Source organism: Nothoprocta perdicaria, unplaced genomic scaffold (assembly GCF_003342845.1).
Source record: "Nothoprocta perdicaria isolate Ctin4 unplaced genomic scaffold, notPer1 scaffold_0, whole genome shotgun sequence".
Taxonomy (NCBI): domain Eukaryota; kingdom Metazoa; phylum Chordata; class Aves; order Tinamiformes; family Tinamidae; genus Nothoprocta; species Nothoprocta perdicaria.
Window position 1 is genome coordinate 8909698 of NW_020454092.1, and position 16489 is coordinate 8926186.

The following is a 16489-nucleotide window of genomic DNA, read 5'->3' on the forward strand; positions in this document are numbered from 1 at the left end:
GTTATAAATAAATTAAAATGCACCTGAGCTGTTGATAACATGGGCTGGGGCCTGGATCTCGAGGCTCGGGCGGCGTGTCTAAACTGCTCAGACTCTGGTGTTCGTGGTTAGCTGTGGAAGAGAGGCGGATCATACGCGTGGATGTTCATGGTATTTTGGGATATCCTTCAGGAAGAACCTCCGTGGCACCATCCATTACATGGGCTGCGTCTGCCGGGCACAGTCCCGTGGGGCCCRCGTCCCACCTCTCGGCTTCCCCGTAGCACAGGGCAAGGGACCAACCCTGTCCGTGGCGTGACTTGTGTTTCTGCCCCAACTCCATTCCCACTGATACAGAAGCAAAAAGAGATCTAATTCAGTCTTGAGTTCTTTTCTTGCACCCTCCGTGTTTTGTCTCAGAAGGTTGGTGGATATGGCAATATACATGTGTGGGAGAGCTCTTCCATGCTTGATCCCCGTGACTAAATGGCTTTGGTGCTGAAGGGCAACCCAGTTTTGTTTTTTAGGTTATCTGCTGAATCCCACGGCCTTCACTGACGTCTTTCTCAGGTAGCGCTTGGCTTGAGGAAGGTGTGAGGCATTTAGCAGAGGTGCCCCCAGCAAGCCTGCARTAAAACCCCTCCTAACTTTTGCCCTTTGAACCGCATGGCTGACCTGTCAAGTAGGTTTAGAAAAGCCGTGGCTGATGTAGCAGGGGTGGGTTATGGGCTGGAGGGGAAGCCCAAGGCCCTGACTCTGGATGGTGCAGAGGAAGGGAGGTGGTTGGGACCGGCTCCATGGGCCTTCAGTGTTCCATGGGGCCTGATCCGCCCCAGGCACAGAGCTGTTGGCTGAGGCGGGAAGCTTCCTGCTGGAAGCAGGGAAAGAGAACGGTGCTAGGGATTGCATTGAAATGCCTGTTATGTGCAGCTCAGCCTGGAGCTCACTGAGGTCTAGGCCATATAAATGCTACCTGTGCCCTTTGCATCCTTCCTTACACAGATGTCCCAAAGTGGAGGCTCTGTCCCCATGGGAGGACTGAAGGTCTGGACAGCCAGCAGCAGCAAGGGGGCTGCAAACAGCTGAGTTGAGCCTCTTTGTCAACTCAGCCTCCCTGYGAAGAAAAGGGGGCTCGGTGGATCGCACAGGACGTTCTCCACACAGCCAGCATGTGCACGTGCTGTTCCTTGCCTGGGTGCCACCTGGGTGCCTTTTAAACACAGCCCAGGTGGGGTGAGCTGCTTTGCACAGAGCGTGCTAGGGGGGCAGTTTCACAGGAAGCTTACGCTGCTTTCAGAGGCCTGAAAGGGCAGTTTGTGCCGCTGCCGCCTACCTCTGCAGCCACGTGCTTCAGCCTCCCCYATCTGCTGGCAGGAGAAGAGCTGTCAGCCTGGCCAGCTCGCAGGGCAGCTGACCCTGCAGCCGCACTAGTGCGGTGCCAGCAAAAGGGATGGACGTGTGACGGGCACTGGGCGGCCCTCTTGGCACCACCGAACCCGTAGACCGGCCCGGCCACATCTGGGAGTCACCTGCATGGCCCCAGGGAGCATCTGCCCTTCCCGTGTGCTCCCTCTGCTCACTGTGACTTTGGGATTTGGGCCAGCTCTGGGCTTGCAGTCATCTCCTGGCTCTGCCAAGTGGCCCTGAGCTTGGAGAAGGGATGTGCTGTCTGCCTCAGCAGGGAGCCCACACCGCTGCCGAGCTCCTGTGCTCGGGGCACGTGAGCAGTGCTGGTGGCACGCTGTGCTGGGGTCACACCGATGGCCGGGTGCATCCCACTCCYGTGGAAATGGGGCCACCCTGCACGGGAGAAGGGCCCTGGACGGTGCCAAGCGGTCCCAGCCCTCTGCTGTAGGTCGCCTTTCCTCTTTAGCCATCTCATGAGCTTTYTTTAGGCCAACTTGAGGCACACCGACATAAGCAGGACAGCAGCAAGCTGGAGCGGACACTGCCAGGCTGCAGAGCTCATTCCCAAGGAGAAGCCCGAGCTGGCACGAGTGACTCTCTCTCTGTTTCCTCCGCAGGCCTCCTGCCCTGAGCGGCAGCCCCGTCATCTCCGACATCTCCCTCATCCGCYTGTCCCCGCACGCGGCAGGCCCCGGCGAGTCTCCGTTCAGCCCGCCGCACCCCTACGTGGCCCCGCACATGGAGCACTACCTGCGCTCCGTGCACAGCAGCCCGACCCTCTCCGTCATCTCGGCGGCGCGGGGCCTCAGCCCCGCTGACGGTAAGAGCCTGGCACTGCCTTCGCCACCATCGTGGCTGTCCCCTTTCCTCTTCCCCTCGGCCTCCCTCCGCAGGGAAGCACGTAACCCATGTGCTTCCTGGGCCACAACCAGTTCCTGGCTCGGTGCTAGGGAAACGTCTTCTAAGCTACTTGTGTTGAAGCTATTTTGTAGCTCACCAGCACTGAAACTCCCTAAAACCGAGGGATTTACAGCTGTAAAGGCTCCACAGCTTCCACAGCTGCTCTCTGAAGTGGGAGCACTTTTTAGCTTTTCTTTTTTTTTTTTTTTAAAGTTAACTACACATTTGTTTTGCATCACTGCACTGAGAAAGCAGAGCGTGAGAATAGCTATTACCACCAGATCGTATTATAAATATTTTGCTTAAAGTATGTTTCTCTCTGCAGCATGCTCAGCTCTCTTACGCTGCTTCCCTGCTTTTTTATTCCTACTAGGAGCCTCACTCCCTTCTGAGCGGGTGACAGTTGTGCCGAGTGCTCCGTGTGGCTGTCACGGGCATCGGAAGAGATGAGGCAACCCTGGTTGAGCTCTTCCATGTTGGTGTTGGCCCGGCCGATACTACTGCTGCTGGGCTAGGCACTCTTATGCTGTTGGGTCCCTGTGCTGGTCCCTCCCTGCATGGCGTGATATCCTCAGAGAGAGGATAAACACAAACATAAAGCTCATCTAGAATGATTTCAGATGTACAGAGCTTTTTTTCTAAACGCTGAAAAAGATCCAGGTGAATTTTTTGGGATATGGCTGTTTTACACAAGTTGGGAATTTGAGCCGCAGTGTTTGTCGTGTTGGATGGAGCATAATTCTCCTTCAATGCATGGAGAGGTTTACCTCAGCAGACATCCAGCACCACGTGTGAGACGATGGCAACTGCTCTGCTCCCACTTGTGAGCATCTGGGCCTGTGCCTGGGGAACGGCCTGGGCCTGGGSACCCGGTCTCCTGCAAACCTGGCAGATCAAGGCGCCCCTCAGGTTCTCACCCACAGCAGAGGCAAGCGGCCCTGCTCGGTGGTGAACCAAAGGGCATCCGAGAACAAGGCGGCCCCCAGGGGCTGCGGTGACGGGGAGCTGCAAACGCCTCCTTTCTGCCCCAAAACGYGACCCTCATTTAGGGTGGTTCCTCCTTGCAGCTACACCAGGGCAAGCGTTCAAGTTCCCCTCCGCACGCAGCAGAGGGGTTGGAGTGTGAGCGAGCAAACGCGCTCCCCCGGCCTGCCCTTTCAAAGCGAGCTTCATTGTTTGGTATTAAAAGAAGCATTGTGTTTTGGGATGCTTTTTTTTAAATTTTATTTTTTTAAAGGGCTGTGGTAAATAAGTTAATGGGGGCGAGCGGGTGGGGGAGGCAGGTTTGAAAAATTACAGCTGGGAGAAAGTGAATGTAATTGGCTTTGGCAGCCAAAATGGTTTTATGCTGCCAGAYGCTAAACCTAGGTCTATGCATTAGACCTCGGCTTTAATTTCCCTGCCCCRCTATCGGGAACTGGGTTGCATTTGTCTTTCTTTCCTAATAGGCAGGGATGTTAATGGTGACAGGGTTACTGCTGCTGGCTGATTGGGCCCTCTTCCCCCTCCCCGGGGCGAAGCCGGCGTCCGTACGGAAGGATTATTAGAAGGGGGAATGAGAGATTGTTTATAAATGTGCGGAAATGGAGGAATGCGGAGGCCCCAGCTTCGCTGCTTTTGTCCACAGAAACACGCCCAAGCGCGCGTCACGAAACGCTAACGGGGCCGTCGGGACGGGGCCCGTGGGGGCGCGGGGGGAGAGCCGGGGCGCCCGCCGCGGCGCCGGGCCTCGCGCGCCGCCTCAACGCTCTCCCCATGTCTCTCTCCTCGCTCGCGCCTCGCGCAGCGGCCCACGAGCACCTGAAGGAGCGAGGCCTGTTCGGGCTGCCGCCGCCGGGAGCCAACCCCGCCGACTACTACCACCAAATGACGCTCATGGCGAGCCACCCGAACCCCTACGGGGAGCTGCTGATGCCGGCCGGGGGCGCCGCCGGCACCGCGCACCTCCACGATTACCTCAGCCCCGTCGACGGTGAGTAGCGGCCGGCACCCTCTTCCCCGCGGCGGCTCGTTTAAAATATATACGCTGTGGCCTTTAAAATGCATGCGTTGTGGCCTTTTGGGGAGGATAGGGAGGCGGCTGCCTGGTGTGGTGGGTATGGCGCTGCTGCTGGGCCGCGGGTGAGCRGGAGGGCGCCTCGAGGCACGTTCCTATGCTCCGCTTCTGCTTCCCATCCCGCCCAGGCTGCCTTCTTATTTAGACTGGCTCCCGTCTGGGGCAAGGACCATCTGTCTCACGTGTTATCCATGATATACACATACGCGTTATACATGGGCTCGGTATAGGAGACCCCGATCTTTTTGGGACCTCTCGGAGCAACTGTAAAACGAATCCCCGAAGGGGAAAACAATAACACTAATGGGGAGCTCCAGCGGAGAGGATGTCAGTGCCTCYGGGAAGAAAAAATTGCAGGAATGTTGTATTTATACTAATATCAGACATTACAAACCCAGAAAATTCTGGCTGGTGGCTAAACTAAGAAGAAACAAAGGCATGTTAGAACTTGCAATGCTGATTCACCCCCGCAGCCTGACCACTGTCCTGCTGTGATTGCTGCTATTTATGTAGAGTATTTGAGACATACAGATGATTTTTAGAAATTTCTTTTGATTTAAGCCATGTCTTCTAAGAAATGAGTTTGCGCAAATGCTACAGAGGACATCTTGGGGTTTATTTCTGCTGCTAAATAGAGGCATCTCAGCTGGACCATCACATCCCAGCTTCTGGGTCCTGGGCTGCCTCGACATTTGTCTGTGGGCAGCTGTGGTTTTCAAAGGGGAGATCTGCATCATTTTGTTACCGCTTCAAAGTTTCTGTTGTTGAGCTTTTAAGATGAAAGACTTTGCGGTCTTGGTACTTCGTAAAGTGACTGCTTTCAAATGATAAAAGCTGCTCTAGTTGTTCGGTGATAGGGACTTATAGATATTCCTAAATAAAAAGCAATTTCTTGTCTACAACTGCTGCAGAAGTTTTGCCTGAATAGTCATTTTCTGCCATGACTTTCTGGATTGATCAGGAACCAGTATTCTAGTCTAAAATGGAGAGCACGTGTTTTTTGGTAGTATCTTGCCTCAAATGTCTAAAATAYGTTTAGGATTTCTCTTCTAAAAAGCAGCTGTTCAGTAAGGCTGCTTTTTGTTGCTCCTCCAAGGGGTTAATCTAAACCCATAGGGGTTAGATGGGTGCAGATCATCTCTGCCAAGTTCTCCTCGGGCTCTTGACCAAGACTCCTTCCTCCCTGCCTCCTTATTAGTCCATCTCTGACCAGCAGTGCCTCGCTGAAGTGCCAGATAAACAGCCAGCAAGGGAAGAAAACACAACTGTTTTCATGCGATTGCAGGCTGGCTCTCAGCACACCAAGATGCCCGTTCCATAGTTTGCTGAACGTCGGTCTTTATCTGAAGTCTTCTGACATCTTCTCCTTGGCAGGAGACTCTCTTGCTACTTGGCTGCTCCTGAAACAGCACTGAAGTAAATCACAGAACAAAGGTCCCAGTTACGGGCAGGCACGCTCGTAACCATTAGTCATGTGGAGAGCAAGGGCTCGCCAGGCATTTGATCGTTTAGTAAAGCTTTGTTGATCTCTAACTGGAAAGCCTTTTCTGGGCATTCACGTGCTCTTAGTGAGATGCAAACATTTAAAGATGACGAAGATGTGACTTGAGATATCAGAAGGTTAGTTTTTGAAGATGTGAAAAGGAGCAGCAGGCTAGTGCAAGCCTCTGGCCTTCATGTTTGGTTTTACCCAGGGTTTTTGCTGTAATCGTGTCGCTGCTCTGCTTTATCTTCCTGCACTCCCCCAGACTGCTGCAGGTCCTGTGTCCGGCCCTGGTCCAGTGCAGAGTTTAAAAACATGTTTGAAGTCAGCGGAACTGAAGCACTGCTGTTTTCTGTTTTAGTGTTTCCTGATGTCAGGTCTGGACCCTGAGGCACTGGGCGGCATTACAGAGTTCAGGATTTTGCTGCTGGGTTTGATGTGTTATCTCCACTTTATCAGCCTGGCTGATAATAGAGGCCCAGTGTCAGTGCTGTACATAAAAAGAGAATAATGTACTACCAAGGCTGAGAGTAAAAGGGATGGCTCTGAAACTCTGCCTGAAGAATTGTCCTCTCCTGTTCTGTTTAGGAAGTTATATCAGTGCTTTAAATCAGTGGGGTCTAAGTAAATAGTTGGATGGGTAATTTAATAAAGCTTCTTCTTGTGGTGATTTTCTGAGATGAGATATCTATGGCATGCATAAAGCATCAGCAGGTCACTGGCACATAGCATCTCTCAGTCAGAGAGCTGTTTTCTTCCCARAGAGACTGAGACCTTAAGAAATTTACCCAAAGGATCATTCTAACAATTGCTGAAATGCAGGTAGTTCTTGCAGGGAGCACAATGGCTGTTAAACCACACGCAGCCCCATCACATACTAGGAAATGAAGAAGACAGATAGGCACGTGGTAAAAAAWTTGGGCTATTGAGTGTCATGTCACCACCAAGCAGGTTCACGTGGGAGCCCAAGACACTGCATGTAATGATTCTCCCACACTTACTTTAGCCCGTTTGGTTGCCCTCATTACATCTCTTGGAGAATCCCTCCATGACTCCTGTTTTCTCTGTGAWACCAGAGTCATGAGAAGTAGTAGGRGTCAGCTGGAACTTGTTTGTACCAATACTGTGTCAGGTCCTAAATGATGAGGAGACCTAGGTTAGGTGTCTTCAGCAGAGTTTTCACTGGGCAGCTATATCAGTAGTTAAACTCCCCATGGAGAGGAGACATGAGTTTTACATACTGAAGAGCGTGGGTCTTAGGGCCAGTGCCATTGAAAACTAAATAACGCTCAAACTAGCTGCCTTGTGCCTTGTTTCATGCTGTCATGCTTTTACATTTCTGCCCTTGAATTGAGTGCTGTATGGTGGATTACTCTGATGGACAAACTGGATGCACGGAGAGCAGCTGACTTCAGTTAAAAGATTGGTGGAAAGTGCAGAAGAACCTGGGGGCGACTGCTGCTCTCTGAGTATATTCAGTGCATCCAGATGTTTTTTCCTAAGTACAGTGGCTGGTGTCATTACCCTCAACCCTTCAGGGAGCACCATCTGCTCTTGAGAGGAAGGAATCCAGCTTGACTCAGTGATGAGCCCTGTACATCAGAAGATCTCAAAAACACTGTACAAAGCAAAGATATTCCACCCACAGAGACCTTGAAGAGAAAGGCATCAAATGATGTATTAGTAGAGCAGTGGCAGCTCTAGGGACAAGATTCAGATCTTCTGAATAAAGACTCTCATGACTGGGGCTGGAGGAAAAGCTTGTCTTTGAATCCATCACTTCTCTCTGCACAGTGCCAAAGCTGTCATTCAGTTGCCCATACTGAGTGAGGGCAGGGAAGAAAAAATCTTGAGTTGAAGTCATGTCCTAGCAGCCCAGCTCAAAGATAGTCCCTCGGGTCATGGTGTGTTTGTGCACTTTTACAGTTACCAGTAGCAGTAATTAAGCTGGGATGACCCTATAGTGCTGTAATAGCACTTCACCCAGTACTGGAGCTTGGGAGGGGGATTCCTGCCTTGTTGAATAGTGAAGATATATTCTAAAAAAAGAAATAAATAAATAAACCCTTTAGAAATGAATAATCTCTTGACTCGGGAATAGTAGTTTAGCTGAAAAAGAGCTTTATTCAGCCCAGGATAGCTAAATAGACCAATGGCTGGATGTTGTTTGAGCCTTTCTACATCAAGTAAATCATTTAATAATCATCGGGGCTGACAGTGCAGGTCAGTGTTACTGCAGTGAGCAGGCATGTGTGAGAGGTGAGCTCAGGACTTTCCTCTGGTGGGTGCATAYGAAGTGTCTCCACTCCATCAAGAGAGAGTGGAGGAAACCAGCCTCACGGTGGCCTGGAAAATAAGTCCTTTGCCTGGGGCTTGAGGGACGAGCAGCTCAGGATTTGCAGTCTGAGTTTGTTGGATCACACATGACTTCTCTACATGAGCCAGCTGTTGGCTACTCTGGGCAGACGGCGCGCCCTGTAGTCTCTTCCTTAAAAGCTCTCAGAGATCTTTTTTTGTTGTTTTCTTTGTCCCAGTACAGAATGGAAAATTGCTGAAATCCCAGAAAAGGTTCAGAGAATGGGAAACAATTTCCCACCCAGTTCTAGCCAGCAATTCTGTTTTTCTCCCCAGAAAAATATGTGCAGAATAGAGCAAACGGCCCAGAGCATCCCATAAGCGCTCTGTCTGCAGTCCCACTGCACTCTGGTTTCTAAAGAATTCAATTTACATATGCAAGTTGGGTCGTCTAAACAGTTACCGTGTGGGTTGGGAGTAGAAGAATGCAGCCTTGTCTTTCAGCAAGGATTTGGGGGAAGCATTAGTATTTCTTGAACTGTGAAGTCGATCAGGCCCCAGGGAGTGAAGAAAGAGGGGTCCCAGCACGGTGTCTGCTGCCAGAACAAATGTCCAGCATCTGCTGCAGTCTAAGCAAGACGTGTGTTGCCGCTGCAGAAAGGGAGAGAGGAATAAGGAAGGAGGTTGTGCTGAGATTGTTTGTAACTCGCTGCRGCTGCTCTTCGATGGGGGAATCGGCCCGTGCTTTTCATGATGTGTCTGCTGCTCTCGGGCTTGATCTGTTCACGGGAAGAGCGGGGGGTGTCTGTGTGCTTTGGGTGGGATTTGCTCGTGGGTGCYTGGTGAGTGGCCGTGTCAGGAGAGCGGCCGTGTTGGTGATGTTGTCTCGGTGCTGGAGTTTGGCCAGGGGATGCAGAGGAGGCTTCAACGTGGAGGCAGGGGCTGAGGCCCCCACAGCTCACGTGCGATGGGGCCTGGCTGTTTGGAGGCAGCTTCCTGCAACGCAGGTCACAGCAACACAGCCCTCTGTCAAGAGAGGGCCTGAAATTCCTGGTCAGGCTCATTCAGGAGAGGACAGCCTTGAGGATCTCCTAGCTGAGTGTTTGGGTTTCCTTGCAGAAGGGCTGTGCAGCCGCTGCTGTTTCTGATGTGACACAGAGGCCCGAAATTTCCCTCTGTGTTGGGTCCCTCTGATGTCCCACAGCTGTGGAGAATAGCAGAGTGGCCTAAATGGGACTCCTGCTGCTGTCTGCCCCACCAGATCCAGACGTGGTCAAGCCCTTGGGCACAGCAGCGCTGGAAACAACACCATGAGTAAGACCACAGGCAGAGCAAACCGTCGGCTGTACGCTGGCCTGTTGTGGATAAATCTAAATTTAGGAAGAAAACCCCAGGTTCTGGGTAACCCGTGTGTGTGTGATAATTTGTAGATGCTACATAAAAGTGCCAGGGAAATGTTTCCTTTTTTTGCTAAGAAATGAGGAATTTCTTCCCAGCTCCAGGCTGGCTGGAGGACTGGGTTGGGGCATTTGTCAGACGTGGCTGGTGTCGCTTACAGTTCAGCCTTGAGTCCTTGCAAATCCAGCARAGAAATGGCCCTCAGTTGAGAGCTGCAGCATTTACATTTAACATGCAAAGATAATGTCACTGTAAAGGCATGCTTTCTCTCCTGAAAAGTTGCTCTAGGCAGTTTATAAAGGTTTTTAAATTATGAGAGTTACCTCTCTTCTCCATCATGAGGAGCTGGGCCCATGATAGCCAGAATAGCTCATTCTGTCTATGGATTAGTATGAAAAGACCAGTACGTTCCATGTAAAACACAGTAAAATCTGCCCAAAAATGACTTCCTACCTAGAAAGGCTGGAGGGGGCCAGAGCYTATGGTAAAACTTTTCTTAACTTATGTTGCCTGCCATCCACAACTCCAAAGGCAAAGGCCAGAGCTTTAGGCTCATTTGGGTTTTACTGCATTCCTCCTTTTGCCAGTTCACATCTGCATTTCCATCTGCTTCTAAACTTGAGAGTATAGGGAGAAGGGGACAGTGTTTTGGCCTGAAATTCCCTGTGCCTCCTTTCAGGCCCAATTTATTTCTGTTGCTGGAGATCTGAAACAGATTTGAATTCTCAGCAGGTATTTTTTTCTCTTAAAAAAAAAAAAAAAATCAGGCTTCCTCCATTCAGAAGTGATTCTTTTAATAAAAACTGCATAAATCAATACATCAAGTCCAAGGCATTAGTATTGCTGAAAATGACTGCATAGGCACCATAGCATGTTTTCCAAGTGAGAAGGCAGAAGTTTAAAAATAAAGATGAAAATTCTCAAACATGACTGTCTGTAGATTGGCTTTTAAATTCACATTTATTCCATGTTCCAAATTCCTTTGAAGTCAGTGGAAGGCTTCCACTAACTTTAACAGACGTTCACTCAAAGGGAGATAGAAATAGCAGAGCAAACTGATACAGGAACACCCGTCCCGGGCGTGCTGGAAATACTRTTGAAAGCCACAAGAGGCAACAAGGTGAAGTCTCTCATCGTGTTGTCTGGTTGTACTTTTCTTTTTCTGTATGATCTTGGGCCTGTCACTTCTTTCTGGACTTGAGCGAGGAAAAGGTTTCTCATCTCTCAGTATTATTCAAGGTAAAGAGACCGAAAAAGATCTCCATTTCAGATGAAGGCACAGAAAAGTTCATTTTTAGAAACTGAAGCACTGGTAGATGAGTGGAAATACTTCTTTTAAATGAGTTCATGTTTTCATTTCAATTTCTGATTTTTCCAGATTTTATTTTTAACCCAGGATGACTCTAGGTTTTGAAACAAAACATCTTTTAGAACACTATGAGAGAAATACCMGATACTTGTTTTCTTTCAAGAATGTTGAAGGGAATAGTTGGGCTATTTGGAAACTSTTCTCCCAACATTTTTTCCAAACACCAAAGTAGTCTTAAAATCAACCCTGCTCCKTTCGGTAAGTCAGCATTTCTGAAGGGAAAGTCAGAAAGGGGAGTTGTGGTGGTAAATCCTGCCGAGACCTCCATCTCTCTGCCTTTCTTCCTGCCTATAAAATGGATCCCTCAGACAGTTGCCTCTCTGGGCACATTGACTTTTACAGGGTTGCGTGTTGTTTCTCCTTTGAAACATCATTGGATGTTTCCTCAGGCAATCGAGGACTTYACTTAGACATTCAAAGGACCATTGGTCAACCCATATTGAAAACCTTGCTCTGAGTGCAGCCACACTAATGTTTATCCTTCCTGCTGCCTGTTACCATTTGACATTGGTGCTTGGTGTTCACGATCAGGGGATTGAATCAGACCAGTTTTATTATTGAGAATGATCCCAGTGCTGTTTATCCACTTTTGAATAATAGTTTTCAAAAGTTTTCCTCTGAGTAATAGTTTTCAAGAGTTTTTCTCTTCCTAAAAGCACTAGTGACTGCTTCTTTGTGTAGTTAAACCAATTTACTTTTCTTTCGTGAGCACCTTATGCAGGCCTTCTGTGAAGAAAGAGGACCTGTTCATCCATAGCACCATTTGGGGTCATAGCTTTCCCCGAAAAACCACCAGAGCTGAGACCATTGTGAAGAACATAAGCCCAGCCTATTGGAGCTGCTGTCAAGCRTTAGATACAGCCCGTGGTACGTGGAGGATCTAAATTAGAGCGGACACTAACRCGATGCATATTACTCGTTTTGTGCTGGAAGGGTCCCAGGCCAGCTTGCAAATCTGACAGCTTCCAGCAGAGTTTTACATGGGGAAAAAAATATGTACTTGTATGCGCTGGGGAAGGGTGCCCACGTTGGCTGCACCAGCCAAATCAAGGTTTCTGTTGGACACGAGGACTTCTTCCCCCTGCAAATTAATGACGACCAATAGCTGAACCAGCACTGTAGACATAAATCACTGGGAGAACAGCGAGAAATGAGTACAAGGCTTTTCTTTCTATTTAGTAATTTATCAAGGGAAGTGGCACATTAATAAACAGATCTCCCTTGAGGTGTGGGAGTAACAGAGATAAATATGACTGTCAAATCTGGCCTGCTTCCTTCTGTTCGAAAAGGAGGAGACTGTGGGAATGCAAATGCAGAAAACAATATCTGTAGCTGGAAAGATGTATATTAATTGTAGAATGAAAAACACTGACAACTCAGCTACGATGGGGCCCATCGTATGAGGCGCAGTATGTACAGAGTAAGACACAAACTGTCTCAGGGAATGTGTCTAAATAGATTGGTGGACCCAGAAACTAGAAGCAACTTATTCAAGGTCATAGGTCTAGGGAGGACAGGGAACAAGACCCAGGTCTCCCCAGGTCTTGCCCATGTACTGAATCAAGATGCCTTTTGGCCAGGGTAAACAAAAAGGCAAGTTTAATTACTTAGGATCAAACACATTAATATGTTACAGACTTTGTGTGGTTTCCAGCATTATGATATGGACCCAAACCAGAGCTAAACTGAATTTCTAAACTTTAAGTTGCTTTGTTTGAGGGTCTGGCAGGGCCCATGTYTCATGAACCAGGTGGCAGATTTGGGAATGCTCCAGTTCAACCTTTACTTAGGGAGGCCGGCCTCGCTTAGGGAGTTCATTTGCTCCTTCTTTTCTTGCTTCCATAATGCCTCTGCAGAACTGCTGCTCCTTTCCCAGCTCCCAAGAGAAGCACCACTCACCACGGCAGAACAGGACTGGAAACTGCCAACCTCAAGCATTAGAAAAATGTGAGTCCAGCCCCTACAAATTATGGGACAGGGTTAACAGTCTGGAGAGACTTTTTATTTCCTTTTAACAGACGGTTGTCTGCTCTCTCGTGTTTGCCGTCTGCTTCAGGAGTCTTCCAAGTCACGTGTTCAAGGTTCTCCCTGCCCTGTGAGGCTGCAAAATGCAGTTATTATGCAAAATACTGCAGGAAAACAAGTGTTCAGTGCATACACAACACCCTGGGAGAAATTCCCAGTAGTGTCGGCCTTGCAGTGAAGTTTGGAAGCTAGCAGCTCTTGAAGCCTTTTAGATCCAGGACAATAGTCACAAGAGTGCTTGGTTCAAGTGTTAACTTAGCCTTGGACTTTCAGCTTGACCTCGGGCAAGTCATGTAAGGAGTATGGTAAAGGACATTATAGGCAGCAGGGCAACAGTGATACTAAACCCCATTAATTAAACCATACTCAGACATGGTAATGACAGAGCCCTCCAGTACACAGATGAGTCATGGACACTAGGAGACTGAAATCCAGCCACCAGTCTCAGGGAAATGTTGACACAAACGTCAGCGAGCCAACACAAATGGAGGAGCTAATTGGTCACGCTGGCAGGGTATATTTTACCTCCTTGTACATCCCATTCACCCCCTCTCTTGTCAGCACCGTCTGTGGGACAGGAAGCTCATGCGCTTGCAAAGGGCTGGGCTCGTGTTTGGTGAGAGGCGACCAACAGTGATAACCATCTAGAGGGACGGAACTCCTATTGCCCTCTTGGGAAGGTGCTGGTTACTTCAGGTCTTTAATAGAGTATACCTACAGCAATCCTGCAGGGCAGCTTTCCCAGGAGATCACCACTGGGAAAGCCAGGTGGTAACGTGGTGCTGAGCTCACCGAGGGAAGGAGCTTGAGGAGCTGAGTGCTCTGGATGCTCAGGTGGATCATCAGCAGTCGAGTGTGGAGCAGCAGGGGAGTGAATGGCCAAGGGGCATATTTTACCAATAGACTTTTTTTTTTTTTTCCTATATATGACCCATTACATGAAAGCTGCTTTGGAGAGACAAGCAGATCCAAATGTGACTAGGGCTCAGGCAGGCTTTGGATCCGATGCTYTAATATTGGGGAATGTTGTGATATGAACCCCAGGTTGTGCCATCCTGCTGGTTTGCAGGTGCTTTAGGCCAGGGCAGAATTTCCCCGTGATGAAGTCACTTGTTCCAGTTAGCAGTGCTGAAAGGCAGGGGGAAGCCAAATTAGTGCTGTAGTAATTTGCTGTAGTAATTTGCTGTGTATTCGAGATGCACAAACAGGACGGGCAGAGCTGGGAATGACTTCATGCCTGCATGATTGACGGTTGTTAATAAGGTCCAGGCAGCAGCCGGTCCCCTTGGAGGGGAAGAGCTTGAACTTTGTGCCTGAGCTGCCAAATTGGTTTTCTTAAAGCTCTTAATTTGCCTTGGGGGCTGCCGGGCCCCGCCGCCGTGGGGAATTGGACGGCGGGCGCTGCGCCAGCGCCCCTGCGTTTCCCCTCRCGTGCGGGCCCCGCGCTTCGGCCCCTCTGCCATCCCGCTCCTCTCGCCAGCGAGAGCGGCCCTGCTTGACGGAGCCTTTGGGGGCTTTTCTYCTTTAATTTTTAGTTAATTTAGTGCTGGTGAAAGGGGGTGATTGGCAGCCCTGTGTTTAGCCTCCATGGAGCAGGAAGCAGGCGAGTGTCAGTGCAGCCTGAGCCGTGTCGCTCAGCGCTGCCCAGAGGGGAAATCTCTGATCCAAGTGCAGCTGATCCCTGCTCCACTCCCGCTCCCTATCCTGCCCCATGTGGTTGGCATCACCCTTCCCAGCAGCCACGCCACCACACCGATGACGTGACAAAGCTCATGCCGCTCTTTCCCCACTCTCGTTCCTACAGTGTCCCGGTTTTCAAGCCCACGGGTGACTCCGAGATTGAGCCGCAAGCGAGCCCTCTCCATCTCCCCGCTCTCCGATGCCAGCATCGACCTTCAGACGATGATCAGGACCTCCCCAAACTCGCTCGTGGCCTACATTAATAACTCCCGGAGCAGCTCGGCAGCAAGCGGCTCCTACGGCCATTTATCTGCAGGGACGATAAGGTAAAGCCTCTGGAGCAGCCACGATCAGCCCAGCAACACAACCAAAACTCAGCAAGGAAAACACTTGCTCTCTGCCCCATCTCTGAAACCTCTGGGTTTGTACGCTGGGCTTGTGTCACATGTTAAACCAAAGCCCCCCATCTGGTTTTATGAATGTGGAAGGAGACTTTGGAGAATCAGGGTTTTCTTTTTTGCCAGATGGAAATTTGGGTTACCAGATTTCTAGTAGTTAGAGAATGGTTGTGTCTCCTCACAAGCAGACTTGTAAATTAAGTTCATCTAATAAAATGTGCTCTGTAGATGATTCAGCTGATAAATCCTCTAATTTAAGAGATTGCCTCGAAGTATTCTCCAAATCATTGGCCACATTTATTATAAATAAATAAATAAATTTTTGCCAGGATGGATTTAAGAGCCGAATTATAAAAGGATATTAAAAAAAAAATAAATAAATAAACCCTTGAGTAAAATTTTGCTCAAATCTTAATTAAAAGCACTTATATTAGGCAGCTCACTGTTTTCAATTCCTGCATGATTGCTTAACCCAAGTTTCACAATGTTATTATTCTTTTTATTACTTAACAGTTAAATATGTTAGTTATAATTTATACTGTTTTTGCAAAGCAAGGACTTATAAAGATTGTAAACTCCTAGAATTTGTAGGGGAAAACAGAGACATTTCTATTGGTAATTGTTATGTTAATTTATCAGTTGCTATATCTGCATCATCATTTAGAAATTGACTGTAATATCTCACATAATGTTTCAAAGAAATTGATGCTCCCTGTCTGCACATTTCTCTTCCCCTGTTGTCTCTGTCSCTAACTGGGCACACCTGCAGCATCTCATCTTGTACTGAGGTTTCAACCTCTTTAGGCTAGAAACTGGTATTTTTAATGTCTCTGTAAATTACAGATTCTGACCTAACGGTCAGTTGGAGGCTTCTAAGGATGTAATAAAATCATAGTAATGAATTGAAACTCTTTGTTGTGTTTTAAAGGTACATCTTAAATGTCAACTATTTTAAAATGTGTCACATATATAAGTTGAGGATAACTGTTAGCAATTTATGGTGAAAAGACTTTTTTTTTTAATTTTATTTTAACAGTGCATTTCTGACAGGAATTAAAGTGGCAGGCCCTGTTCTCAGCCCCTCAGACCCAGATTATAGCTGTGCAGCAGCCTCCGCTCAGATCTCCTTCTGCTGKAGCACATATTTAACCTCTAGAGCTCCTTAAAATTGGAGTGATTTTTTGCTCCTTCTTCTTTTAGTTGTCTTCAAGTTGTCATTGTCTGGTTAGGAATAGAAGTACTAGTTGTATGGTCATCAGCARTAAGTATTTTCTCTTAAAGCAGAATTGAAAATGGAGTATATTGTTAATTTTGGCCCTGTTTTTTGAACCCTTACACTGTGAGCAGTTCTGGTGACGTGAGAGAAAACACCATGAAGATAAGGGTTCACAGCAGCTGAATTTCAGAGGTKCCAAATAGACTCTCAGACTATAGACTGAAAGCAGGGAGTTTTATAAGACTGAGAGTCTATAGTCTGTGTATGTCACTTGTACAGTAAA

The 16489-nt window shown here is 48.5% G+C and overlaps 1 protein-coding gene across 1 annotated transcript in view; it reads left to right on the forward strand.

Moving 5' to 3' along the window:
- GLI2 (GLI family zinc finger 2) overlaps nt 1–16489 on the forward strand; it is a 164515-nt gene that overhangs the window by 123171 nt on the left and 24855 nt on the right. Inside the window, exons 4-6 of the mRNA XM_026036138.1 lie at nt 2004–2206; nt 4073–4258; nt 14717–14918. Coding sequence (XP_025891923.1) covers nt 2004–2206; nt 4073–4258; nt 14717–14918 — 591 coding nt within the window. The remainder of the gene's footprint in view (nt 1–2003; nt 2207–4072; nt 4259–14716; nt 14919–16489) is intronic.